We start from the raw sequence: 26,607 nt of genomic DNA, 5'->3' as shown, positions 1-26,607 counted from the left end.
TCCTGGATCATCAGTGAAACTGTTGGGACTCGCGTGAAGGGGAATGTGACTGTCTCCTGGGAATTAGCCAGGGTCATGTCGGAAGGGAAAGGCTAGCCAAGCCGGGAGAGCCGTCTGCACAGGCTTCTGGCGTGCCTTGGAGGCTTCGGAGGATGCAACAGCTTCGAGTTAGGTGGCAGCGGTGACGGCATCCGCGGGCACAGACGCTGTCATCATTCCTGCACGTGTGCAGGTGATGCCCGCCCCGACAGAGGGGCCAGCACAGAGGGACAGGAGTGTCCTGCATCCGGTAGGCTTACGCTAGAGGTGACCTCCCACTGGCTGCTTCTCACAAGACTGGGCTGCTAAGCAGATTCCAGTGCGTGATGCTGTCCAGCTCGAGTGGACGCCACTCATCTGGATGGACCCCAAGCCCATCAGACGGACACGGCCCTCCGCTGCCCGTCCCCCGCTGGGATTACAGCTGGGCATCCAAACCACAGGCCGTTGTCCTGTGAGCCTAGCTGAGCAGGGAGAGGGTCCACCATCATCCCCTGCCCGGGTGAGGACGAGGCACTGAAGTAAGACATGCGTGAGTCACACACCAACACGGGATTTCTGTGAAAACACAAGGGTTTTATGCCTGGGCTTGTCTGTGTTACAGAGGAAGCCTTCCCCGTGGTTTTTACATCCACTTTGTGCAGACCCAGACCTGCTGTTGGATTATCACAACATGCTTGAGTGTCTGGAAGATAAAAGGGGACCGAGAGCCCGTGGACGTCAGGCTGTCCCGGCTCCTCTAGCTGACCCCACCCCACGCGTCGGGACACCTCGCCTGCCCTGCTCTCAGTGCGGCTGCCGGCCTCCTCGGTCCTCACGCCTCCCCTCCTGGTCTCCACGCATCTGGGGACTGTCCCCTTCTGGTCTGCTGTTGGCCCACCCTCTTGGATGCTTGGAGAGTGTCTCACCACTCTTGGAGGCCTCGTGGGCCCCCTGTCCCCCATCAGCAGGCCATCCTGCCTGGGACCGCTTGAGCCTTTTCTGGGGCTCCTGTTCCGCAGGGAGTGTTGGGGCTGCCCAGGCGCTGGCCCGGGGATCTGGGCTCCAGCCGAGTGCTTCTCAGCCTCATGCTGTTGACTTCTGAGATGGTGGCTGTCCTGGGCTCTGAGGAGTGTTCTGCAGTGTCTCTGGTCTCCAGCCCTAGAGACCAGCAGCCCTCAACCCCAGAGACAAATCAGACTGTCTCCAGATGTTGCCGGATGGCTCCTGGGGGCTGGGTCATCTTTGAGACCCACCATGTGGATATAGTAGCTTAAGACAGACCGCGCGGCAGGAGGTGGAGTAAAGGGACGCTGTGCTGTGCTCTTTCTTCCCTTGGAAGGTATCTCATTTGCCGCTTTGTAGACTGTTTGAGCACCTTGTAGTTTTACCCAAACCCGAGAGTGTCCCGTGATTAGGCAGCGCCCGCGCGCACACACTCCTTCAACAGATGGAGTGAGCCTTTTGGTCCCTGCTCACGTTTCAGCGGCGCCGAGACCCCGTTGGAACGTGCTGAAAGGCTGTCCGGCAAGTGGGGGTCGGGCCTTGAGGTGTCCTTTGGCCTGTTGTGTCTCTGCAGACCCTGTTCTGTGGGACCCGTGTCCCCTGGGAGCTGCTGGCTTGTGTCGTGCCGTGGTGCAGGGAAGCCACTTCGCGAGGTCCTTTGAAGGAAAGTCAGGATTGTTGGATATGTTTCCTGCCCTGGACGCCCAGGCATCCAGGGACCTTCCAACCTGAGTGTGGAACCTTTGCAGGGCCCGGTGTGTTTCCTTGCTGCACAGAGACCCGGGATTTGCCACCCGGGCACTGGGAGGGTGGGTGCAGCGTTCCCCGTGGCTCACCAGACTGTGCTCTGCTGGACGCCGTCATGTCTGTGCGCGGACACCCCCCGCCATGCACACACGCGCGCACACACACACGCACACGCACGCATGCACGCACACTCACACTGCAGTGATCAAAGACATGGGTATGGTGTTTGGTGTTTGGAGGGAGGTGAGTCAGGACGGGGGGCCCGGCCCCGCCAAAACTGTCTTCGTCGCTCTTGGCTCTGTGGTGACGGAGGAGGGCGGCTTGCCTCAGTGGCCCTTACCTCGCTCCCTGCATCCGCTCAGCTGCTTTTCAGTAACTTCCCTTCAGCGCCAAAAATTGGTATCTGGCCCCTGGGTGCTTTGCAGAAGCCCCTGGGGGTTGGTGGCGTGGAAGGCCAAGGCCCTCGGTAATGTGACCACAGAGTGGAAACATTGTGATTTCTGTCCCAGGGCTGGTGAGCTCCCGTGTGGGAACTTGCGAGCCGGTGGCCAGTCAGCCCCGCGGAGTGGAAGCCATCCAGGGAGGGCGCAGAGGGCCGCGCGGGACCCGTCCGGATGCCGGCCGGGGGGAGCTGTGGTTTTAAAGCAACAGGACAATTGCATGTGACTAGTGGAGTTTTAGCCAGATGCTAAAAGTAAGCATTTCATTTTCTGCAGTTGCGTGTTTTAGTTGTGGTGTGGTGTGTTCTGTAAAACATTAAGTGGACAGAGTCTGTGAACGAAGGTGGGAAGAGGCGACCTTGTATTTGGGGCCCTTACGTCCTGGTGGCGCAGAAGGTCAGCCAGTCTCCTGATGGCCTTAAGGGGCTGGATTGATGCTCTCAGTTTTTAAAAAAATGGCTTCAACACACGTTTTTTCCTTTTAAAGAATGGTGGGGTTTTCAGTTTTGGACTTTGTAATTGTGGGGACATGGCCACGTTCGCAGGACTCAGGGTCACAGGTGTAATCATCAGGTTGGGTAGTTGCTGGCCCCTGTGGTCCTCCTGACCCGGGCTCGCTGTGGTTCTGCCGTGGGAAGTCGTGTGTGTGCGTGTGTGTGTGTGTGTGTGCGCGCGCGTGCGCACGCGGTGTGTGAGTCGCCCTGTGACCATGTGTGTGGGGAGCTCAGGGTGAGGACAGACAGGCAGACGCAGACACCGTGGGGCGGTCGGCTCGGGCTGGGCCTATAGAGCCTGGAGATCTCCAGGGTCGCGAAGGGATGACTCAGCGGGCCTGCGGGTAATTAACGTCCGTGAGCACAGTCTATTTTTAGATGTGGCTTATGGCTCTCAACCCTATGGCTTCAACTCTGCCACCACGACCAGTGGATCTTTTTCGGGCCTGCATGGAACAGTGAGCTGCCAGCATTTTGAAAGAGAAGGAGCTTATAAATGGGGTGGGGGCATGGTAGCCAGAGAAAGGTGTTTTCCAGGCCAGGGAGACCCAGCGGCCGACGGGGTGGGAGCTCGCTGTTCTCGGGGGACCTACAGCGGGATGGGGATGCTCGCGTCCGTTTGCGTTTGCAGTTGGCAGCTCGCCGAGCCCTGGGAAGGGTCTGGTTCTGCTGCATCTGTGGCCCCGTGGGGGCATCGGGGGTCACTTGGGACCCTGACCATGGGTCATAGACATCGTGGGACAGGTGAAGTGCAGGGAGCTAGTAGAACCTTCCATGCTCTGGAGCGCCACTCAGAGAGATCACGGCCGATCAAGGCAGCGTCTACGCTGCTAGTTCCCGTTTGTTCCGATCAGCTCCCATCGCCTGTGTAGGGACAGTGGTGTGTGCTTGGCTCACTCCTGAGTCCGTGGGGGATCTCTGGGGAGTCCTGAGCTGCATATTTAAAGAGCAGATAAATTAGTTACTTAGTATTGACTTCCACGGTGTCTCTAGCAAATGGGAGCACGCGGCTGAGGGGTGACCCGTGCCCACAATGGATATCCTCGGAGAAGCCCCCGGTTGTCTTTCTGCTCCCACGCGTGCACACAACACACACATGCACATGCACCTGCACGCGTGCCGTGGTCGATGTCTGGAAATTGCCTGCACAGAGGCAGGGCTCCAAAATACTGCTTTTCTGGGCGCCCGTGCAGAGCTGGCCGCGTTCCTGAATGTGGGAGCAGCTCGGTGGCGGTGTGCTGTTGACTGGGTGAGAAGCCGGAGCCTGTTCTGTGTCTTGGCCTGCTTGCCCCTCCCCTTGGCCCCAGTAGCAGGCGTCCGCGCTGGGCCACGGTCCAGGCTGGCCCCCGTGTGAGCCTGCCGCTGCGGGGTCTTCTCTGCGGGGGGACGCCAGGCAGAGTGGGGGACAGGCGGGGCTCAGGGCCTGTCCTCTTGGGTTCAGCCAGCAGAATTTGATGGCAAAGCTTTCCTTAGCTTTAAGAAAGTTTTAATTCATGGATTCGGGCCGCTGGCTTAGTCACCCAGCTCCTAGTAAACAATCTCAGAAATCCTATTTTGCAACTTCTTCTCAAAATAGCAGTAGGACTGAAATGGTAGAGGAGAATACATGGAGTAATCGGGGCTTTTCCGAGATCCTCTGAGCGGCCTTGCTCCCTCGAGCTTGGGACTCCGTCTTGACTCAAAAACTGTGCAGGTTGGCGAGAGCCGCCATTCGGGAGTGAAACTGAAGAGCCATAGGAGGGGGCGTAGTTCCCGCCTGTCACCAGAAATGAGAAAACACGAAAAGTCGGGGATGGAGAAGTTGACGAAGGAGGAATGTGCATGACCTCTTTTGTTCCTTTTTGCATTTTAACGAAGAACATTCTCCTGACGACCCCATGGTCACGACTCATCACGGGGCTTCGACGGCCTGCCTGAGACCCCAGAAAACTTCAGTGACGGACTTGGGGAAGAGTTGCTTAAATCATGAAGTGAAACACGAAACAGTTCTGGCCATGAAGTATCTTCGGTGAAGTGAGACTGTTGAGATGCAGTATTTACGTAACGGTTGGAGCTCTCGGGGTGAGCTAGAACCACTGTATGTGTTTCGCTGTCAGGTATGCATTTGTAACCATGAACGGCTTTGGGTCACAGGCTGAGCGTCCCCATGTAGACGAGACCGCCGGCCACACAGGCTCTGGCCGGTTTGTTAACTTTCCTGGCGGCCGCCTCGCTGCTCCTGGCTTGTGGGTCTTGCTTCGTCCTCGGCAGCGGCTGTCCGTGTCGGGAATCCACTCAAGCCGTGAGAGAAGGAATGCTTCATACTTAGTTTATATATTTACCTTCACGAGTAGTGACATTTGAACTTGGTGGGCATTTTGAGGGCGAATCCTGGCAAGTGCTCGGAAGAAGCCGTGCCCAGGTCTCATTGGCGCATCTTGTCAGAAGATACATAGGACATTACTCAAAGAAGGGAGTGATTTTAATTTAGACAAGAGATTCTGTTTGTGGAAGGACATAGGAGATCCCGCCACGCCATGCATCCCGGGACCATGCTCTCCTTTGAAGTGTTTCTGTCTTACCAGGTGCCTATGGCAGGTGCCCCCCACCCCCGCCCCAGGCCAGTCCCCGGAACCCGGCCTTCATGCGCTGCCCACACGGCCCTCCTGCTGCTGGAAAGTGAGTGTGGGTGCGGAAAGGCCAGAAAGGTGGCGGCTTGGCTCCGGTCCCACACGGCAGGGGTGCGGTCACGGTTCTCCCGGGTGCTCCGTGGTGGTCACCTGAGCAGGTGCAGGAAAGCCCCATCGGGGGACCCGACTAGGACGAAGCAGCTGTAGAAATGCTTCCAGTTCATCACCTTCCTTCTACACACAGTGTTAAATGATGATTCCTGCTTCTCCGGCTCGCAGCCCCGGTAGCTTGTGTCCAGCACGGAGCAGACTGTGGGACACGGACAGGTGTGCAGAGCTTACCTGCTGAACGAGGTCGGTGGCCCGAGTGGGCTCCCACTGCATGAGGAAACATTCTTTCGGAGACACCGTGATCTTGCAACTAGAGCTCGGTCTTCAGACTTGAGTCTAGAGGGTCGTGACTCAGCCCCTCCCCCCTTCTTAGACGATCTGGCACTTGCACCCCTAGAAACTGCTTCTGTTTTAACTTGGAAAGGAACTGCTTCAAAGTCAGGGTGAAAATATCTGCGGATGAAGATTTTCAAGTCATTTTCTTAAGGACCCAAGTCGTTCAAATCAGCCACTAGATTAAGTTCCAGCAAGTTGGACATTTACAGGTCCAGTCCCCCAGAGTCCAAGGCAGAGAAAAACGTTACTTGGTCTGACTTCGTGTTTGCCAGATCGTTCGAGTGCATCAGCAGGTGAAAGCCCTCCGCATTCTGACTGCCGCCCGTCCTGATGAGCAAACACACCCACAAATGGAAGATGCTTGAAGACCTTTTGATGAACTACTTCCAAATGCTGATGAGGCCCTTTCAGAAGAAACAGGCACGATTATGTTGACCAGACTTGAAAGCGCGCTCCTGGTTTTGCATCTGTTGCTAATAAACGGCGTTGTTCAGAGGTCTCTATCTCTAGGTCCCATTTCTGGGCTCCGGGGACCACCCAGGGAGCCGGCAGGAGCCTGGGCCTATCGGTTGTGAGCAGCCGCCATCTAGTGGCTGGCGGCCCGCATAGCGCCTGCCTCCCCCGGTCTGTGTGTAGGTCTGAAGGCGATGCCAGTAGATAATCTGATTTTTTAAAAACAAGATCATTATAATTTCTTTGGAAATACCCAGCATTTGGGTTTTATATTTTTGGGGTAAGGCAGCAGGGGGGAAGCTTCTAAACCGCGTGCCTGCGAGCTTGTGCGTGTCGTCCCGCTTCTCGTGCGGGAGCTGTGCAGCGCCACCGCCTTCTCAGGGCTCCCCGCTTCCCGAGTCCGGAAACACTTGGTGTGAGACGGAGCAGGGGAGCTCAGGAGCATTTTCTCGGTCGCCCCCGACAGCGACTCTAGGCTGCTGTCCCGTGAGCAAGGTCGGGACCACCCGAGGGGGACGGGGAAGGGCGCCCGGTGCTGAGCTGTCCTGTGCCTTTCTGTCCCCTCTCCTCCCGTGGCGACATTCCCACACCCAGACGTGGGAGAAGGGCCTTCTTTCCGGCAGTTCCTTTGACCGTTTGTGGAAGATTTGATTTACTTTCCCGCTGGTTGTGCTGGGTGAGAATGTTCGTTGCTGCTCAGAGCACGGTTTGCAAATCTTTGTTTCGTGATTTCTTTTTGCATTTGTTTGTGTTTTTCAAATGGGTGAGTTGTCCTTTGCAGTTAGGTTTTGGGAGTGAAGGGGGTGTGTTAAATGGATCGCCACTATGAAAACAGACCCGGATTCTGTTCACTCCAGCAGCAGTGGGGTTTTTGTTAAATACACAGCAGCCACCGGGGAGTTGTGTTTCATGGTTGAGTCAGGAAGCAGTTCCTGAGTTCGAGATTTCGAGAACGCAGTTGTGTTCACGGCGGGACAGACTGCGGGTGAGTGGCTGAAGCTCCGTGGAGACTCAAGGTGTCTGACTAGCCTCGGAAACCGGGTTTTGTAGTTGAGCAGTAGGAGAACTTTTGAAAAAGTTCTTTTCCGGATATTAAGCTTTAGGTTTTCTCGTATGAGCTGGTTAATTTGATCAGTCAGAAAGCCAGTATTTAACTTGTAACCCTTTTTCTTCAGAAATCAAAGTACGGCTTCCAAAGTACGAAGGTTCTTAACTGTTTTTCTATTAATGCAAATTAGTTAATTTTGCAGTTTGTTTATGTTAATAGATCAGTTGTTTAAAATGAAAACTTGGGGGCACCTGGGTCGCTCAGTTGATTAAGCATCTGCCTTTGGCTCCGCTCATGATCCCAGGGTCCTGGGATCCAGTCCCCCATCAGGCTCCCTGCTCAGCGGGGAGTCTGCTTCTCCCTCTTCCTCTGCCCATCCCCTCGGCTGTGCAATCTTTCTCACTCACTCAGATAAAATCTTTAAAAAAAATAAAATGAAAACGTATATAGTACTCACACAGAAAAAGTAGCCGAGCAACTTGACATGTTCTTTGTAAGAATTGGAAAATATGATTAGCTGTTACCCATTATTTTAGCTACTGGCACTTTCCTTATCTTTTAGGCTTTCTTCTTCTTTTTGTAGTTTATGTTGTGGGTGTAATGACCTTCGTGAGAGAGTTTAGAACGCTTAGGAGAAGTTTTCCGGCCCTTGGACCGAACCTGCTAGATGGCATACTGAGGTCTCAGGGTGAGTGGAGGGACCCTGCTGGTGCTCTGTGCTCAGTCCCGGGCCCAGGGTCCTGGATGGCCTCACAGCGTCCGTGTTCGGTCCTGCCCCGTCTCCGGCAGCGTCCGTGTTCGGTCCTGCCCCGTCTCCGGCAGCGTCCGTGATCGGTCCTGCCCCGTCTCCGGCAGCGTCCGTGATCGGTCCTGCCCCGTCTCAGCAGCGTCCGTGATCGGTCCTGCCCCGTCTCCGCAGCGTCCGTGTTCGGTCCTGCCCCGTCTCCGCAGCGTCCGTGTTCGGTCCTGCCCCGTCTCCGCAGCGTCCGTGATCGGTCCTGCCCCGTCTCCGCAGCGTCCGTGTTCGGTCCTGCCCCGTCTCCGGCAGCGTCCGTGATCGGTCCTGCCCCGTCTCCGCAGCGTCCGTGTTCGGTCCTGCCCCGTCTCCGCAGCGTCCGTGTTCGGTCCCTGCCCCGTCTCCGCAGCGTCCGTGTTCGGTCCTGCCCCGTCTCCGCAGCGTCCGTGTTCGGTCCTGCCCCGTCTCCGCAGCGTCCGTGATCGGTCCTGCCCCGTCTCCGCAGCGTCCGTGTTCGGTCCTGCCCCGTCTCCGCAGCGTCCGTGTTCGGTCCTGCCCCGTCTCCGCAGCGTCCGTGATCGGTCCTGCCCCGTCTCCGCAGCGTCCGTGTTCGGTCCTGCCCCATCTCCGCAGCGTCCGTGATCGGTCCTGCCCCGTCTCCGCAGCGTCCGTGTTTGGTCCTGCCCCGTCTCCGCAGCGTCCGTGTTCGGTCCTGCCCCGTCTCCGCAGCGTCCGTGTTCGGTCCTGCCCCGTCTCCGGCAGCCCCGCCGCTCCTCCCTCCTGTGTCCCTCTGCTGACCGCACATTCCAGCTCTGTCTCGGGCTCCTGGTTATTTTCCCGCTTTCTGGAAGGTGAGCTTCTGGGGTAAACCAGCCCGTGGCAGTGTTTTCCTGCCTTCCCTCGGCTTCGCTGGCACAGGACGCCGGAGTTGTGTGTTTTAACGGTAAAGCCCCATGGGGAATGGAGCTGAAAGCCATCTTGCGCGTCCTGTAGGTCCGACCTAAAACCTTCGACGGCCGTAAAGCTTTTAGCTCTTCGATCTCCTCTCCGGCTCAGTGCCAGATCGTCATTATGTCATCACGTTTCACCGAGAATCAGTGGTCTGTGTCGGAGCTTTTTCTCATGGAAACATCTTTCCAGGGCACTTTTTTTTTTTTTTTGCAGACACCATGCCGTTTTCTCTTTGTTAATGTTTGCGTGTCAGTTGTCAAGGAAGTCCGAGGCTTCAGCGAGACTCCCATGTCTGGTGGTTCCCCAGACCTGTTACCTTTCCTCTGGCCTGGCTTTGGCGACCAGCTGTCCTGTTGTAAGACACATAAAAAGAAGATAAGAGAAGAATCTGCCGAGAAACGTTTACGAACTGCAGCGTTCTCGCTGTCACATCAAGGTTTTTATAACTGGTGATGTTTATTATAAAAGTTACTAGAAACTCAGGAATACTAAAATGAACTGCTGATATGTTGGACTTCTTTTTCTTTTTTTTTTCCTTTTTTAAAAAAAGATTTTGTTACACACACGCACAGGATCCCACGGGTTGAGGGAGCCGTGCCAAGGGAAAAGCAGGCTTCCCCTGAGCAGGGAGCCAGATTTGGGGCTCGATCCCTTGGGAGCTGAAGGCAGACGCTTCACTGACTGAGCCCCAGGCGCCCCTAAACGTACTTCTCATCCAGTAGTTGTCAGTAGACTGCTTCAGGCTCACAGCGCTCGGGATGTCCTCAGAGGAGGGCCGTGTGCCGTAGAAAGCTCACATCACAGTACAGTTTAGGATAGAAGCTATTTCTGTCTCAAGTGACCGACCTTCCCCCATGTGCCCCCTAATTCCTCCATATGTGGAATTAGTTTGCAGATCTTTTCAGGAAAGAGGAGCAAATAGGAGAGATGTGAAGCTCTCCCAAGTCACAGCCGCTGGGACGGGCCAGCTGGGCACCTGCGTGTGCGCTTGCCGTCCGCTCGAGCGCGGCCGCCGGTGGGTTCTCCCTGCAGATGGTACGTCCGGATCTTAACGAAGGGCGTGGGGCTGCTGATCGGATCCCATGCCCGGGTGGCACAGGGCTCCCCGCGGGTCCTGGAGAAGCTGCCTCTTCCTGCTTTCCGGGCCGCCTGGCGCAGACCCCGGGGGGTGCTGGGGAGGTGCTGGGGAGGTGCTGGCTGTCGTGGGGTCTTGTCCCTGCAGCTCGTCGACCCTTGGAGGCCCGCTGGGCCGTCCCCGCCGTTTGCTGCAGCCGCCCAGGCTGGGGCTGTCGCGGCTGACCTGCGTTTCCGTGGGATCACTGTTAGTTCTCCTGGACCGCCCTGTGCTCAGGCTGCCTGTCTTGGAGACAAAGTTCCTCTCCTAGAATCACGTGGCTGGAGAGCATCTGGGTTCTGTGTAGACAGCGGTGGAGGTTCGCTGCTCGTGTGAGGCCCGTGCTTCGCCCTCAGTGCACCCGGCCTGGATGGGTCCCTTCCCAGGAGAAGCCACGCCGAGCTGTCCCAGCGTGGCGTCTCTCTGCTGCTCCTCCAGCAGGTGCACAGCCACAGCGAGGAGGCAGCCGGGGACGCCCTGCCACGTCGTCTGAGCGCGGCCCGGTCCCGCACGCCGCTCTGCGGGCTGTGCACCTGCCCTCGGCCGCTGTCGGACGCAGGAAACAGACGATTCTTGCTCCCTCTTCCGTGTTCAGCTCACGTTCCCTGCAGAAATGGTGTTTATATTTCCGAAGAGGCGGCCTTGGGGACCAGCAGAGGCGCAGGCAGTGGCTTGCTCAGCAGTTGGCCCTCGGAGCTGGGGGGCGGCTGGGGCGGCCCCGTGCCCTCTCGCCGCCCGAGGGGGACGCTGACGGAGTTCGCGGTGGGACCGGCCCTAGGCGAGTGGCGGCCCATGGTGCAAGCGAGGGTTCCGTTCTCGGGGCTGTGGGAACCGGGCGGTGGGAGGCGGCAGCAATAATGGGACGTTCTCACGCTTTAGCGAGAGTGAGACGGAGGGCGTTTCCGCAGCCGGCCTGTCCTGCCAGCGTCCGAGCGGGCGTCTGATTTCACTCGTGGGCCGAGGAGTCCAGAGTGCGGGTCCCCTCGGAGCTCTTCAGGTCTGAGCAGCGCGGGGACCCCGTCGCCGTGAGCCGTGTCAGCACCGTGCCTGCCCCCACTCCCGTGACTGGGCACTCACGGCGGTCGCCGCAGTTCCAGGACCCGCGCTGGGTAACTGGTTGCTACCGAGGTGGGTAACTGGGTTGGCGGTTCTGCACAGGGCGGGGACCGCAGGGCCTCGCGACTGCCCACACAGCCTTCACTTTCGGTCCCTCAAGCCCATGAGAAGCATCTGCTGAACTGACCGGGTCATAATTCACCTCACACTTTTTGGGGTGCTTTCCTGTGCTCCGTCTTGTACACATGACCTGTGCACGTTGAATGACTTGTCTTACTTGTTTGTTAATTTGGTGTGTGTCCGTGGAACGTCTGCCCCGTGCCAGATGTGCCAGACGCTGGCGAGAACAGTGTCTGGTTACTGTGTTTTTGGAGCTCAGAGGCTTTGGGGAGAGGCAGAGAGGACGCGCCCCCACACGCAGCACCGAAGCAGACAGAGCAAGAGGTGGGAACGGATGTGTGAGGGGTTGTTATTTTATGGAGGGTGGTCAGGGAGGTGCTCCTCGGGGAGGGGGAGGAGCCTGGCCTGGGGGGACAGTGGCTGTGGGCGTGTGGGAAGCCCACGCCGCCGGGTGATGGACGTGCTGGATGAGAGCTTCACTCCTACGGTCAAATGCTTGTTCTAGTATGGCCCAAGGAGGTGTTCTACAGACCGTCTCAGTGACTTTGTTACGTACTTTCTAAAATATTCCTGCCATGCCTTAGGTGACCAGGCACTTGTTCACATGTTTTTTTAGGGCAGAAACGTGTTAAAGGGAGGGAGGGAGGCTTTCAGACACAAAAACGTGGAATAGAGTCTCAGTTCCCCCAAATGGCCCGTAGCTCTGTTGGGGGAAAGCGTGGTGGTCGGACCGTGGGAAGGTGTGGATCAGCACTCCCTCCGGACACCAGTGGCTCTCTGCTCCGAGCTGTAGGCTCTCCCTGGGCTCCACGGCCCCCAGGGTAGCTTGCTTTCCCCAGAGCCCACTTTGAACCTGTTGAAGGTCGGCTTCTGCATGAAGAGCCCTGGGTCCCCCCAGAGTCTTGCTGACCAAGAGATTCGAGACCTTTTCCCCATGGTCTGCAATTTTGTCTCCTCTCGACCTGGGAGTTCTTCACCCTCTGCTTCTCTGTCCTGCTCCTCATTCCTGGGACAAAGAGCAAAGGATCACATACAATCTGTCATGAGGTAGAGTGTCCCTGTCGTGTCCCTGTCGTGGCACCGCCCACTTCCTGCGCCGTTAGTCCTGTTCCCAAGGGCAGAATGGCTGGGGGCCCGTGAGGAGCTGACCTGGCTGCCAGTGGTTCCCCGACATGGGTGACGTGGCTTCGTGGAAAGGCTGCTGATACAGGACGGTGATGTGGTACATGGACAGAGGAGCCACACTGCCATTTGTGGGCTTCTGTTATGGATGGTGGTAGCTGGTAATGTCCAGTGAGATCCACTGGTGTTGGGCTCCAAGCCAGTCCTCCGGGTTCATGGCCAAGCTCCCTCGGGTGAGGCACAGGGGAGACTGTGGATCATGGGGGCCAGTCAGTGTGCAGGAGATCTGCCAAGGCCCTCAGCACACAGCTGCTTGCGGGGCCCAGAGCATCACCAGGAAGGGTCCGTCAGGGTTGTTTTGTGCAGAGGGAGGCCGACCATCAGGGGGAGTTTTCCTGGGTTTGTGCTTAGTGAAAGTTTCTATTTTGTTTGAACCAGAAGAGTGGGAACGTAAGAAATTATGAAGAAAACAAAACTGGGGCATCACGTTACCTGATTTCAAGCTTTACTACAAAGCTGTGATCTCCAAGACAGCATGGTACTGGCATAAAAACAGACACATAGACCAGTGGAACAGAGTAGAGAGCCCAGATATGGACCCTCAACTCTGTGGTCAAATAATCTTCGACAAAGCAGGAAAAAATATACAGTGGGAAAAAGACAGTCTCTTTAATAAATGGTGCTGGGAAAACTGGACAGCTATATGTAGAAGAATGAAACTTGACCATTTGCTTACACCATACACAAAGATAAACTTGAAATGGATAAAAGATCTCAACTTGAGACAGGAATCCATCAGAATCCTAGAGGAGAACATAGGCAGTAATCTCTTCGATATCAGCCACAGCAACTTCTTTCAAGATATGTCTCCAAAGGCAAAGGAAACAAAAGCGAAAATGAACTTTTGGGACTTCATCAAGATCAAAAGCTTCTGCACAGCAAAGGAAACAGTCAACAAAACAAAGAGGCAACCCACGGAATGGGAGAAGCTATTTGCAAATGACAGTACAGACAAAAGGTTGATATCCAGGATCTATAAAGAACTTCTCAAACTCAACACACACAAAACAGATAATCATATCAAAAAATGGGCAGAAGACATGAACAGACACTTCTCCAATGAAGACATACAAATGGCTATCAGACACATGAAAAAAATGTTCATCATCACTAGCCATCAGGGAGAGTCAAATTAAAACCACACTGAGATACCACCTTACACCAGTTAGGATGGCCAAAATTAGCAAGACAGGAAACAACATGTGTTGGAGAGGATGTGGAGAAAGGGGAACCCTCTTCCACTGTTGGTGGGAATTCAAGTTGGTGCAGCCACTTTGGAGAACAGTATGGAGATTCCTCAAGAAATTAAAAATGGAGCTTCCCTATGACCCTGCAATTGCACTACTGGGTATTTACCCCAAAGATACCGATGTCGTGAAAAGAAGGGTCATCTGTACCCAATGTTCTATAGCAGCAATAGCCACTGTCGCCAAACTGTGGAAAGAACCAAGATGCCCTTCAATGGATGAATGGATAAGGAAGATGTGGTCCATATACACTATGGAGTATGACGCCTCCATCAGAAAGGACGAATACCCAACTTCTGTATCAACATGGACGGGACTGGAAGAGATTATGCTGAGTGAAATAAGTCAAGCAGAGAGAGTCAATTATCACATGGTTTCACTTACTTGTGGAGCATAACACATAGCATGGAGGACAAGGGGTGTTAGAGAAGAGAAGGGAGTTGGGGGAAATTGGAAGGGGAGGTGAACCATGAGAGACTATGGACTCTGAAAAACAATCTGAGGGTTTTGAAGGGGCGGGGGTGGGAGGTCGGGGAACCAGGTGGTGGGTATTAAGGAGGGCACTGATCGCATGGAGCACTGGGTGTGGTGCAAAAACCAATTCTGTTACGCTGTAAATAAATAAATAAAGAAAGAAGGAAGGAAGGAAGGAAGGAAGGAAGGAAGGAAGGAAGGAAGGAATAGGTAGGTAGGTAGGTAGAAATGATGAAGAACCTGCAAGGAAGGAAAGAGTCAGAGTCCCGTAGCAGACAGCGGAGTGTGCGGTGGCCCGAGCTCACGAGTCAGCCACTAGGAGAACTTGGGGGCTAGAAGTCGGGGCTGTCACGGCTCTGCCCCACCCAGACGCCGCATCCCCATCACTCAGCCGTCCCCGAGTGCACGCTGCCGAGCTGCTCTGGGAGAAATCGTCACGCGCCGGGGTTCAGGTTGCAGCTCACACAGTGACAAAGCTATTTTTAAAAGGTGGGGCTCTGTCCTGAACCTCGCTGACACTTAGTGTGCAGAAAAGGGGCTCATTCGGAGGAACGGGGGTGCCGGAGAAGCACGGGACACCAGCAGCTTGTGGTCCCCTGTCACTGGGTCCCATAGAGCCTCGGGGTTGGGTGCAGGTCACTGGGTGCCGGTCACCTGGCCTCGCACAGACACTTGGTCACTCGGTTCCTGGGAGCCGACTTGGGCTTCCGCTGTCCCCAGGAGGAGTGGCTGTATGTCCACCTTGGCCTCCCTGGCCGCCAGGTCCTCTGTGACTCCAAGTGTCCCAGGTCCTCTGTGACTCCCAGGTGTTCGTCCTGTGTTGACTCTTCTGCTCCCTGGTCTTGGCCACAGTTTGAATCACCCCAAGGTTTTTGGAGAAAAGGCTGAGGGTAGGCCCCTCCCCTGAAAGTCTGGCTCTTGGTCCAGGCTTGGGAATTTCTCACCCGTGATGGTTCGCATGTTTCTGGGTGATTCTAGGGTGTAGACAGAACCCTGCCCTTGATGAGGAAGTCATCCCCTCGTTCATCCCACACTGAGTGAAGGAATGTTCGAGGTATACAGCCTCCAGTCCCCTTGTCTAGGTAGAGGAGTCCAAGATCCTGCAAGTCTTCTTCATATGGCTTGGTTTCCAGAAGCTTCTCCTCAAGAGGCCTATTCTGGACGTGCTCCCATTCATCTTCTTTGCTCTTGGTGTGTGGCTCAGAGCCGGGGCTGGGCTCTTCCAGCTAGACGTCTGCCTGAGGATGCTTTTTTGATCTAACATACTGGGCTTGTGGTCCCCTAGGATCCTGGAGTCTTTTTCACAACACAGCTCTTAAGCCAGACCTTTCACTTTCTGTTTTTCCTCATGGGATTTCCCGTTATTTTTCAGCCTTTGTTATATCTTGTTGAAAACTTTTGAGTTTTTGTTTTGTTACTGAAGGTTTTGGCTGTTTCTCCTAGCTGAGTGTCAGTCTCGGATCTGATAAACTTGTCTAGTCCCATTTCTTCATCAAGGGCCCTGGTGGAAATGACGGTGGGAGCACAGACACTGAACACGCTTCAGAGGCCTTCCTTCCTGTTGGTCCTGGGCACGGGCGCGGTTTCAGCCCACCCTGCCTCTCTGAGACCTCCGTGCAGCCTCCTTCCGTCCAGTCCCTGGACTGTCAGCGAGTCAGGCCCATGTGCCACTCTGTCCCCTGAGTGACCAGTGTTGAAAGCCTTGTCGCAGAGGGAATTGTGCTGGACCATCTGTGGGCTGTTACAGTGCTGAGTGGTTTTTTTTTTTTTTTCCCCGTCAAACCTAGGATAAAATATTTTGAAATGCATCCTATTTTATAAACCCGAACACCAAGGCACATAGAATTTCCTGCCTCTGTCTTTGGTCATCATGGAGGCCTGGAGGAGGACACGTTTCTTTATGGATGAGGCCAAGCTGAGTGCACTGCACAGTGTGGGTCCTGCCACATCTCCTCTGGCCCTGCAGGTGCCCCGGACACCCCACCCAGAGCAGAGCCGCCCCGCAGACCCCCTTCCCTCCCAGGAGCTGGGCTGTGTGAGCGGCAGAAGGCAGGTCCCCTCCAGCGCACAGCCTGGGTGGGAAGCCGGATGAGAATCCCCCGGCCCCGCCGCCCTGGGCACCCAGTCCTCCTCCGCTGTGGGGACAGAAGGGTGTTGACGCCTGGGCAGGGCAGCTGCGAGCTCCGGCTGCTCGAGGACGGGAGAGGTGGAAGGTGTTCGTGTCAATACAGCGTCCCACGGGGGCGAGGGTGATGGTTTTGCAGGGACTGACAGCGGGAAACAGGAAGAGATTCAACTTCAGATTCATCTGTTAAGAAGGAAACTACAGCGCTACCGGGTCGGAAGAAACTAAAGTCCTTGCAAGAGGCCGCAGTGCAGTTGCCGAGTGAGCTCTTGGTGGTGCTTCCGGTGAAGCCGTCCCGGGCTGGGCAGAGGACAGGTCTGTGTCCAAGATGCCCTGGAATTAGGGCTGCACCACCAACTTTTTTTTTAGAGAATCCCAGCGGTGGGCCTCAGATTTTCTTCCTCATGTAATTTGCACAGCCTGGAAGCTTTACTCTTTCTTAACGATTGAGAGAGGCCCCCTCGTTCTCCCATCATCCCCGGGTACCACAGGCGGACGCGGAATGCCGGTTTGTAGTTGTCTGTGTTGTGCACTTGCTGTGGGGGGAGCCCAGCCCGTGAGGTGGCGAACGTGGCTGCACGTGGGTCCACGGCTCCTGCGCACGTGCCGGTCGCTGGGTCCCGGCAGCCCTGCCCTGCGTGTCACCAGGCTGGACCTACAGGGACTCTTGAGTCTGGGGAGACGGGGTGGCAAGGGAAGCCCTGACGTGGGCGGGTGCACGCCTTATCGCGGCCACTCCCAGGATCGGTAATGACCGTGATGAAGCCAGTGCTGGGGGTGGGGTGGAAGCATCCTGCCCTGAGCCCGTGGGCCGGGCACCCAGTCAGACAGGCACCTCGTGGAGAGAACGCTAGCAGCTGTGCATTGGGGTGTGAGCTGGAGAGCCCGTGTGCAGGGGTGGGGTGCGCCACGGCCCAGGCGAGCACCCCTGCGTCGGGGCACGGACGGCACCCCAGTCCGAGGCACCATGGGGCGTGTCCACGGCCTGCTCGTCTCTGACACGTAACAGCACACAGGCCTGCTTTTCAGTTGTGGGTTGGAGCAGGGAGGGGAGAGGCAGTGACGGGCACAGAGAATTAAGTGCCTTAAAGTGGGTATAAAAATGAAAACAGGGATGTGCGGTGAAAACCAGATCCGTCATCAGGGCGAAAGCGGACACTCGGGATGGTGAACGGTGGATCTGTTGTGACGGACGGAGGTCTTATCGCAGTAAAAACATCGAGAAAGAGAAAGTCAAAGGGGAGTGATTCTTCTTACTGAGTGCCCTTCCACTGTGTCCTGTTTCGGGGTGGTTGTGTGTGCGCGCGTGTGCGTGTGTGTGTAACGGGGTTGCTGTGGAGATTTCCAACGGTGATGTCCCCTCCTCCACCGGCCTTCTGGGGCGGCTGGGGGTCTGCAGGGCGCTGTGTGCGCATGCGTGTGTGTGCGGACGGCACGTGTGCATGCACAGTGACCCGGGCGGTTGCAGATGTGGGGCCCGTGTCAGAGCGGCACGGCTCCCAGCGCTGCCAGGATGGTCCTGTTGAGGGAGAAACAGATTTCACACACATTGTCCTTCGGGCCAAGGAGCGGCAGGCCCTGGAAAACGTGTGTGCCCACATATGTGTGCACTCACGTGCATGGTTCCATACGCGCACAAACGTTTGTGTGCTCACACGCACGTGCAGGTATGTTTTCACACGCACACACCTCCTCACACGCATACACTGTGCACACACATCCATGTGTGCACACATGTTCCAGTGCACACAGGTGTCCATGTGTGTACACATGATTCCAGTGCACACACGTGTTTGCGCTCACACACCTGTGTATGCACACGTGTATGCACGCTTCCTGTGTGTGCATGTGTCCACGTGTATGTTCCAGTGCACACACACGTGCATGTTTTCGTGTGCGTACATGTGTGTTCCTGTGTGCACACCCATGTGCACAAACACACGTGTGTGTGGTGGTGATCACCCTGTTGGATGTGCAGATGTGGGGTGGTGACTGAGCTGTGGTTCCCAGTGCCGTGCGGGTCTGGCTGCTCTGCACCAGGCACGGGCTCCGGGATAGGGGCTGTGGCTAGACCGCATGGCTGCTGCTTCCCGCAGGGACGCTGACTTACTGTGCCTCTCGGAGCCCGTGTCTCATCTGCAGACACTTAGCCTTGTGGCCAGGGTCACCCACACTTGTTGCTGGAGAGTAACTCAGGCCCCAAACTCAGTGTTGGGTTTAAGCAACCCCTTTGTTGAAGCCTCATCAGTTGCTGGGAATGAGCTCCCCATGTGCTCATGGAGCAGGTGGCTGGGGGAAGCGCCCCAGAAGTCCACCCCGTGGGTGACTTGCAAAGTTGGAAATGGCACTCAAGAACCCAGGAGCATGGGGCCCCCCGGGCGGCCCCTCCGCCCCTGCTTTGGCCTGCTTGCCCTGAAGCTTGGCAGCCTCGAGTGAGCCCCCTGGCTTCGTGGGACGGGCTGGAGGTGCTTCTCTGCGGTGAACTGGGGTTCCTCAGACCCGTCGTAGGGAACCTCTCAAGGAAAGGGCTCCAGGGCGTGAGAGCTGTAGGCTCTGGGTTTGAAGAAGCACCTGGTTCCTCAGCAGCTCCCCCGTCCCGCCTGATGGTGGATTGTTGGCGTCCCCTCCTGAGCTGACCTCCAGGAGTCAGGCGGCCGCTGGGAAGGAGTGCCTCCTTTTTCTCCCAACCAGCTTCCCGTGACCCCAGCTCTGCCGTGCCCCCATCGGTGGCTCTGATGACCCCGTGGCACGTCTCATCTTGTGATTTAGTGTCGTGGTCAGGGGTATTGGAAGTCCCGCTGTGATGTTTTAAAATCCTTTCTGGGAGCATAAGATGTGGGGCCTTGGACAGATTGCTTTGAAACCTCCACAGATGTGCAGTGTCAGGTTACGCGGTTCTCTCTTTCAGTTTTGGAATTCGACTCCTAGTCTCTGGCATGTGTTTTCATAAATCCATATTCCTTTAATACAGGAAAGACGAGGCCCCCAGCCCCCGGTGTTTCTCTCTCTGGATAATTTAAAAGTGACTATGACATTCTAAGCATCAGTGGGAATTGAACAAAGGCCACGAGGTTTCCACGTGTTTAGTCCCAGATCAGGTACCCTCTTGTCAGCAGAGGTTCCCAGGGTTGCTCAGTGTGCCTTCCGGGGAACAGGACATGGTACTTAGGACAGACACATACCCCAGAGTGGCTCACATGTTAGCATTTTGGTGCAGACAGGAATAGTTAGCCTTTCTGCGCCTTCTTCTCTCCTCACCCCTCCTCCCCATCACTACATGCTGGTCACGTATCATGTGAGTCACAAGCCCTTAAAATTGCGTGGGAGCGGCTCACTACCTACTAATGGAAACTGCACATTTGTTACTGTGCTCCTTCTGATCTCTGTCAAACCCGTTCTCTGAAGGATGCTCTCCTGCCTAAATGGAGATCCCTTTGGAATACGTTAAAAAAAATACCCATTTGATGGGATTTCTGAGACTTAACCCCCCAAAATATACTTAGAATAATTTTAAAGAACATTTTTTTATAAATAGATACCTACGTTTCACTGCAGATATTTAAGGGTGTGAATATCCTTAAAGACCAGCAGTACTGGGCCTTGCCGTCAGTGGGCACCCAGCAGCGGTCGCGGGGCGTCCAGCGGGTGTTCACGATGAAGAACCTGTGTTGGAAAGTTCTGAGACATCCAGAAAGGACCGCACACCTTCCCGCTGTTGGGCTCGCTGCACCCGAGCTCATCAGTGCGAGTGTGAAGTGGACTTTCTCTCAGGTTGTGCTCATCCCCTTGGGGTGTGGTCTGGCCTGGCTGCGGAGGCTTTCACCTATCGGGCTTGAAGGGCAGGGAGCCCCGCTCCCACCAGCCACTGACCACTCCACGCAGCGTGGCTGGGCAGAGGCCGGCCTCCCTGGGGCAGGGCCTCCGGGTGCACCCGGTGTCTCTTGCCAGGAGCACTGCAAGTGGGAACCGCAGGGGCAGCGTTCAGGGTCCCCGTCCCGGACACCCCTCTGGGGAAGGGCAGGGATGCGTGGCTTCACTTACCTCCCGTGCCTCTGAAGGGAATCTTCCCGTGTCAAGGCTTTGGACCAGAGGAGTGGACCTTGAGACAGAGTGTCACTCGGGACCCTTTCTGGATTAGTCTGAAGCTGACCTGTAGCCCAGACACTTCTGCGGCAGCCACGGGATCCCCTGGGCAAAGTGAGCCATTTTCAGGCTCAGCCTCTGTGTGACCACGGGCAGCGTGTCACGGTCCTGGGGTCCTCTGTGTGACCACGGGCTGCGTGTCACGGTCCTGGGGTCCTCTTGGCTTACGTCCCCGGGGTCCCTAACTGTGACTGCATTCAGAGAGTTCTCAGAAAGGCATGGGGAGCTTGTGCTAGTACGGAGCAGGTGTTTCTTGGTGTCTGATACAACTAGTTACCCTCTGTTCACGAGTAACTGCACGGTTGCAGGCAGCTAGATTTTATTTCTCCCGACAGTCTGTTGAGTTAATCAACCGAAGAAAGAAACCCCACCCCAAATACCATCCTTTTGCCCTTAAAGCTGGCCCACTTTTGAGAGTGTTATGGCGAGACCCCGTTGTTTCCCGAGGACCTGTGCACCCTCTGCGCGCGAGGACCACAGTGCCTTGGGGTGTGCTGCTGTGCCTCTTCTGTTCTGATGAGAAGTGGTAACTTCACGTTTTACATTCTGACCCTCCAGGGGGAAAGCCTCTCCACTTCCGCTTTTCTGAAGAGGCAGCCTCGACCGCGCTCGCCAGCGGAGACCAGGGTAGCGCGCCCCGGACTGCCGCGTCACACACCGACACCGGGGAGCCCGGAGCGGGGAGCGCAGCCTCTGCGTCCGCACTCGGAAGCAGGAGCCGAGACGCTTCCAAGAGAGCAGAGCAGCCCCGGTTTTCCGTGGGCGTCAAAATGCCGGCGTTTCACCCGAAGCAGGAGGTTGCCGTCTCCAGGGACGCCGCCGACTCCCCTTTCCATTCAGATCAGACTTTCCCCGAAGGAGCCGACCTGCCGCGCTCGTCCACGGGCCCGGCTCAGCCCCTGAAGGAGAAGCCGTCTGACTTGCACATGAGGGAGCACGCTGCAGGGGGCCGGAGGGGGCCGGCCCCAGACCTGGCCCCCCTGGACCTCAGCGAGAGGTCGCGCCGGGACGACCCCAGCCGCAAGGAGCCGGTCTCGTCCCTGCGGGCGGCGCTGGCCGTTCACCCGTGTCCTTACTGCGACCACAAGACCTACTACCCCGAGGTCCTGTGGATGCACGAGCGAGTCTGGCACAGGGTCAGCTGCAGCTCCGTGGCCCCCCAGTGGATCCAGCCCAACGGCTACAGGAGCATCAGGAACAACTTGGTTTTCCTTGCCCGGAGCGGACGCACGGGCCCCCCGCCTGCCCTTGGGGGCAAAGAGTGCCAGCCGCTGCCCATCGCCCGGTTCACACGCACTCAGGTGCCAGGTGGGGTGCCGGGGCCCAAAGGCGGCCCCTCGCCCCTGGGCGTGGCCACGAAAGCCGCCAGCCTGCCTAAGAGCAAGGACAGCCACTCCGGGGGCCCTTGTGCGCTTTGGGTGGCCGGCCCTGACGGGCCCCGCCAGGCCAAAGCCGGCCACGGCCCCGAGCCCCACGGTGCCCCCGCACCGCCGTCCCTGCCGAAGCCCGGGCCGGAGGCTGGCCCGAGAGCGGGGCCCGTGGCAGGCGGCGGTGGCTTCAGCCGGTGTGCCACCCCCACGCCCCCCGTCATCGCCCGAGCAGGAGCCCAGCCCCCCACAGGTAGCAGGCCGGGGGACAAGTATGTCCTCCCTCCCACGGGGGCCAGCCTCGGCCCCCCACAGAAGCACAGTGCCCCAGACCCTCCGAAAGCCAAATTCAGCCCTCAGCCTCAGGGTCCACCGCACGGGAAAGGCGATGGGGGCCCCCCTCTACCTCCCCGCGAGCCCCACTCCAAGGCCGGCCAGGAGCTGCGGCCGCCCACCAGCTGCGGAGCGGGCCCCAGGGGGAGCTCGGCCGTGCAGGCCAGCAAGCCGGAGCCCGCAGCGGATGGCCGCGAGAAACGCCTGGACATCCTCAGTGTCTTTAAGACGTACATTCCAAAGGACTTCGCTTCTCTCTACCAGAGCTGGGGTGCCAGTGGCCCTGCACTCGAGCACAGAGGTAAGACGGGCAGCCCCCACCCTGCCCTGTGAGCGCCGGCACAAAGGTCCTCTGCAGGCCCCACGAGCAGCCTCTCCCCACGGGGTGGGGCAGCTGCCGGCGGCCGGCTGTGCCTCTGAGCACCAAGCAGAGAATGCGGGGCCCGTGCACCCTCCTGCCCCCCAGCTTTGCCTGCCTGGGTTCGGGTGCCCAGGGTTGGGGCCCCGCAGGCCTTCCCTCCTGGGGCTGTTAATTCGGGAATGCTGACGTTTCACGGGAGCGGGCAGCCTGGACGCCCCTCACGTCCTTTGTTTTTTTATCTTTTTTAATTTTTTTTAAATTTTTTAGGTAAGTTCTTTGCCCAGCATAGGGGTCAAACTCATGCCCCAAGATCAGGAGTCACAGCCTCTCCTGACGGAGCCAGCTGGGTGCGCTTTCCTTTGTCATTTTAAACACAGAATCAGTAGATGTTCGTGGTCCCTTTTCTCTCAATAGGTGGGAACGTCCATTTGAAGAAGCAAGCGTTTGTTTCTGTACGTACGTAATCGAAAAGCGCGTAGTTCGGTGGTGGTAGTGAGCAAGCCCTGCGGAGTATGGATGTACCGGAGGACGTCTGGGGACTGGCTTGTGCCGCGATTTGAGAAAAGACACACCTTAGTGGCCGTTTGCCCTCTTCTGCCGGTGTCTGGGTACCGACTCCTTGTTGCGAGGATTGCGAGGGAAGGCACACGCCGGATAGGGCGCCCTCCTCCTTGGGCGTGAATTGTGGGGGGCTCTCCCTTAACAGAGCACGAGGAGAGTGAAGGATTTGCTGTTAAAAACCAAAGATCAAGCAGCTGGAGGCCCCGCGGCGCTCTCTCTGTCCGTGGCCCTTCTCTGATCTCAAGTGTTCGCGCACCTGTCGTTACAGCAGGTCACCGTCAACAGTGACCTTTGCGATCGGGCCCCTCAAATTCCAGCAAGGTGGAGGCACTTTTGGGGAACGTGGTTCATGGTTTGGTGGCAGTTGGGTGAACGGCGAGGCGTCCCACACCCATGATGTGGCTGCGGGTGCCTCGCCGAGAAGGCGGGTCTTGGCCGACGTTCGCAGGGACTTCGGAACCTGCCGGCTCCTTGGGCACGCTGGAGCCGTCCTGGCGTGGCTCGCGGTGCCTTTGGCTCCCGGGAACACTAAGGTGGGAAGCACTCCGGGTCCCACAGTCTCGGAGGTTTTGCCAGTGGGGTCCTCATTCGAGGCCGGCGTCTGTTCCTCTTTGCTCAGAGCCCGCGCTTCCTGGGAACTTTCTAGAATGAAGCTAAAGGCACGGAAGCCCAGAGGTCGCTGAGACGCGCCATCACCAAGGTGCTGGGAGGCAAGGCTGGAAGGCCCTGTGTCCGCAACGCCTCCCCTCGGGTCAGGGGCGCGGCGCCAGGCTGTGGCGGGTGGTAGATGGCAGCCGGCCCGTGGCCTGGTGTGTTCACATGTTCAGGTTTCAGTTAATTCAGTGACTTTTGCACGTCCCAGGGACGTTTCCAGGCATGCAGATTATTTGCTGGGAGACGAGCCACAGTGCGTGGGCGCCCTTTAGACCTGGGGGCAGCCCCATTGCTCTAGGTTTGATTTCCGTGGGTCTCAAAGCTGAGAAGTCAGAGGCCGCTGACAGTGGGCAAGTTTCCGTGGGTACCCGTGTGCCCAGCAGCCGTGACCCGCTGTCCACTCCTTCCAGTGACTGTGGCCTCGGGTGCCCAGACCGGGAAAGCCTGTCCCTGTGTCAGTGGCTTCTGCTTAGCGCCCAGACCTGGGGCATCATGGTGCGACCCTCCTCTGTACCGGCCCGTCGCGCTGCCTGTCGCGCTGCCCGTCCGACGGTGCTGTTGTTGCTTTTCCCCCCAAAAAGTAGAAGTCCGTTTCAAGTTCGGGTTTTGAGAATTTCACGTGGCAGCTTGGAAGTATGCAGTAGCCAGAAATGTTCTCCTTTTCCTTAAGAATTGTAAATGGTTCTCGGGGTTTAATGTGCGTGTATGCGTGTGTGCGCACGCGCGTGTGTGTGTGCGTGGTTTAAGAGAGGTTCCACACTGACCTTCTACATGTGAGAAACGCTGACTCGTGCCTCACACGCACGTGCTTCTCTTGGGTCCTCTGCCCGTGTACACGTGGACATAACAGCTCCGTGGATTAAGGGCGTTTAGGGCGTTTAAATTCACGCTGATGTGGGTTCCTTAAGGGCAGATCCTAAACTTTTCAGCTGTAATATATTAAGTGTGTTTCTAGAACCATGGTTTCCTGGGTTTAGGGAAGAGCAGAGATCGGTTTCTCTCCGTCACTTGGCTGGTGTCTGTGTGATGGCCGTGCACGGACGGGACGCCCCCTGCATGGCCCTCCCCTCTGTGGCCCCCCTTGGGCTCTGGGCTCGACTTTGGGGCCGGGTCTGGGCTGTCCCATGGGAACACCTGTGGACTCCTCGAACTCCTCGGCTTGTCCGCGCCCTGCCCACGTGTCCCGTCTGTGGTCGCCCCTCCGGGGCCTTTGCTGGTTCCTTTCTCCTTCTTGGGATGTTTCTGGATGGCCCTTGAGGTGTTGCATAGGAAGGAGACGTGGCAGGCGTGGCCTGGCCGAGAGGTGAGTGGGGGGCTGACGGTTCTTGTAGGGAGGCCCTCTGTCATTGTGCCGCCGGCAGGTGCGAGTGGCCCCTAGATCACCGCCCTGACGCATTTCTGAAGGTGCCACTGACGCAGATTCCTGAGGTTTTTGTCTTCTGCTGGCCAGGCGTCCGTGGCTTTGGTGTGCTACGCAGTTGAATTTCACATCATGAATCTAGAAAATTAAGTTCTTTCAGTTCCAAGTCATCTTTCTGGCCTGCACCACTGATGGGTCGGCCCGTGCTGGTCGGCTCCCATTCCGTGGTCAGATCCACCTCCTCTCGGATCGGATGCGAGCCTCCTCTCGGGGGTGTCCCTGTAGAGTAAAGGTCTCAACTCCTCCACGCGGGCCGCGGGAACGCACCTCCTGGCCTCCCGCTGTTGTGGGGGAGGCAGAGGCTGCTGAAGGGAACCGGGAACCATCTGAGAAGAGCGGCCGTCTGTGCCACGTGCAGTGTTTGTGGGGGCCAGTGTGACTCTGTCAGGGCTCGTGTTCTGCTCACACAGAGGCCCTGCCATCGGGCGGTGCCTCGGAGACATCGGGTCCTTCCAGACATCGGGGCGGAGAGTTCTCCGAGGCCGTCTCCCCACGTGTTGCCACAGAATGATGTTTGTGGGGAGGCCCTGCCAGGGGAGGAAGGATGTTCTGTGGCGTGACGACTGTCGCTTCCTGGAGGGACTCCGACCACCACCCTTGAAGCCTGAAACACAGGGTCTGCTCTGTGGCTGGCGAGTCTGGAAACTTCCATCCGCAGAGTAGGACTGTTCTGTTGATGGAATAGAAAAATAATACATTATCTGGGTTTTCACGCTTCGTGGTCAGCCTATGTTAGGTGAGAATAGGGACTTTAGAATGAAACTTGAGGGTAACAGGACGAGCTGATTTTAGATAGAATGAGATGTAAGGTCTCTGTTGTTGGGACTTGACAGAGTCCCTTGTCCGAGGACAAGCCTGAGACTTGTCCAGGGCCGTGCCGGGGAGTGTCCCGTCCAGCGCTGCTGCCGCCACACAGACACTTGATGTGACGGTGATGCGAGGTGTGTGCTTCCTTCGCCGGGCTCCGTGAGGGGTCCCCGCAGGCGTCCAGGCTCCCCGTCCCCTTGCGGACAGGCAAGTGTGTTTGATCGGGTCACGTTAGCGTGCGGGGCTGGGGAGCGTCTGCGCCTGCCTCGGGGAGGCGCCTGCCCTTCACCGGGCCGCCTTGCTGCGCAACTCTAGTGTCCAGGTCAGAGTGTTAGAGCGCTTGTCCCCAGCCAGTCTTCGGCTCAAATGAAGTCTATAACCTTCATGTTGGGCTCCGAATTCCGGGGTAGCTCGGGCACGACATTATTGACCATGAAGGGCAGCGGTCCTTTCTCAGAGAGGAAAGAGAAAACGATGCGGCAAAGTGCGCAGGAGAACAGCGTGTGTCTGTGTGTCCGTGCGTGCGCGCCGGCGCATACTTGATCAAGGCCGTGCGGTCGGCTGAATGGAAGTGCTGCGTTTTTCTGCTGCCGCTTTGGATGGCCTCCGTGTGTTCACCGCTCAGCATCCCCACGGCGCGCCGCGCCGTCGGAGGGGTTCAGTGTGAGCTCCTGTCGCAGGGCGCGCACCGTCCT

At 57.3% G+C, this 26,607-nt stretch overlaps 1 protein-coding gene across 4 annotated transcripts in view; it reads left to right on the top strand.

Moving 5' to 3' along the window:
• The window catches only part of ZNF516 (zinc finger protein 516), a 109,868-nt gene that overhangs the window by 75,166 nt on the left and 8,095 nt on the right, over positions 1–26,607 (top strand). For all 4 annotated transcript variants that reach the window (XM_045085233.1, XM_045085234.1, XM_045085236.1 and 1 more), the window contains exon 3: positions 20,968–22,410. In XM_045085233.1, coding sequence (XP_044941168.1) covers positions 20,968–22,410 — 1,443 coding nt within the window. The remainder of the gene's footprint in view (positions 1–20,967; positions 22,411–26,607) is intronic.

The sequence above is a fragment of the Mustela putorius genome, unplaced genomic scaffold (assembly GCF_011764305.1).
Source record: "Mustela putorius furo isolate JIRA1106 unplaced genomic scaffold, ASM1176430v1.1 tig00000835_pilon_pilon_pilon, whole genome shotgun sequence".
Lineage (NCBI taxonomy): Eukaryota > Metazoa > Chordata > Mammalia > Carnivora > Mustelidae > Mustela > Mustela putorius.
This window is presented reverse-complemented; position numbering and strand designations above follow the sequence as displayed.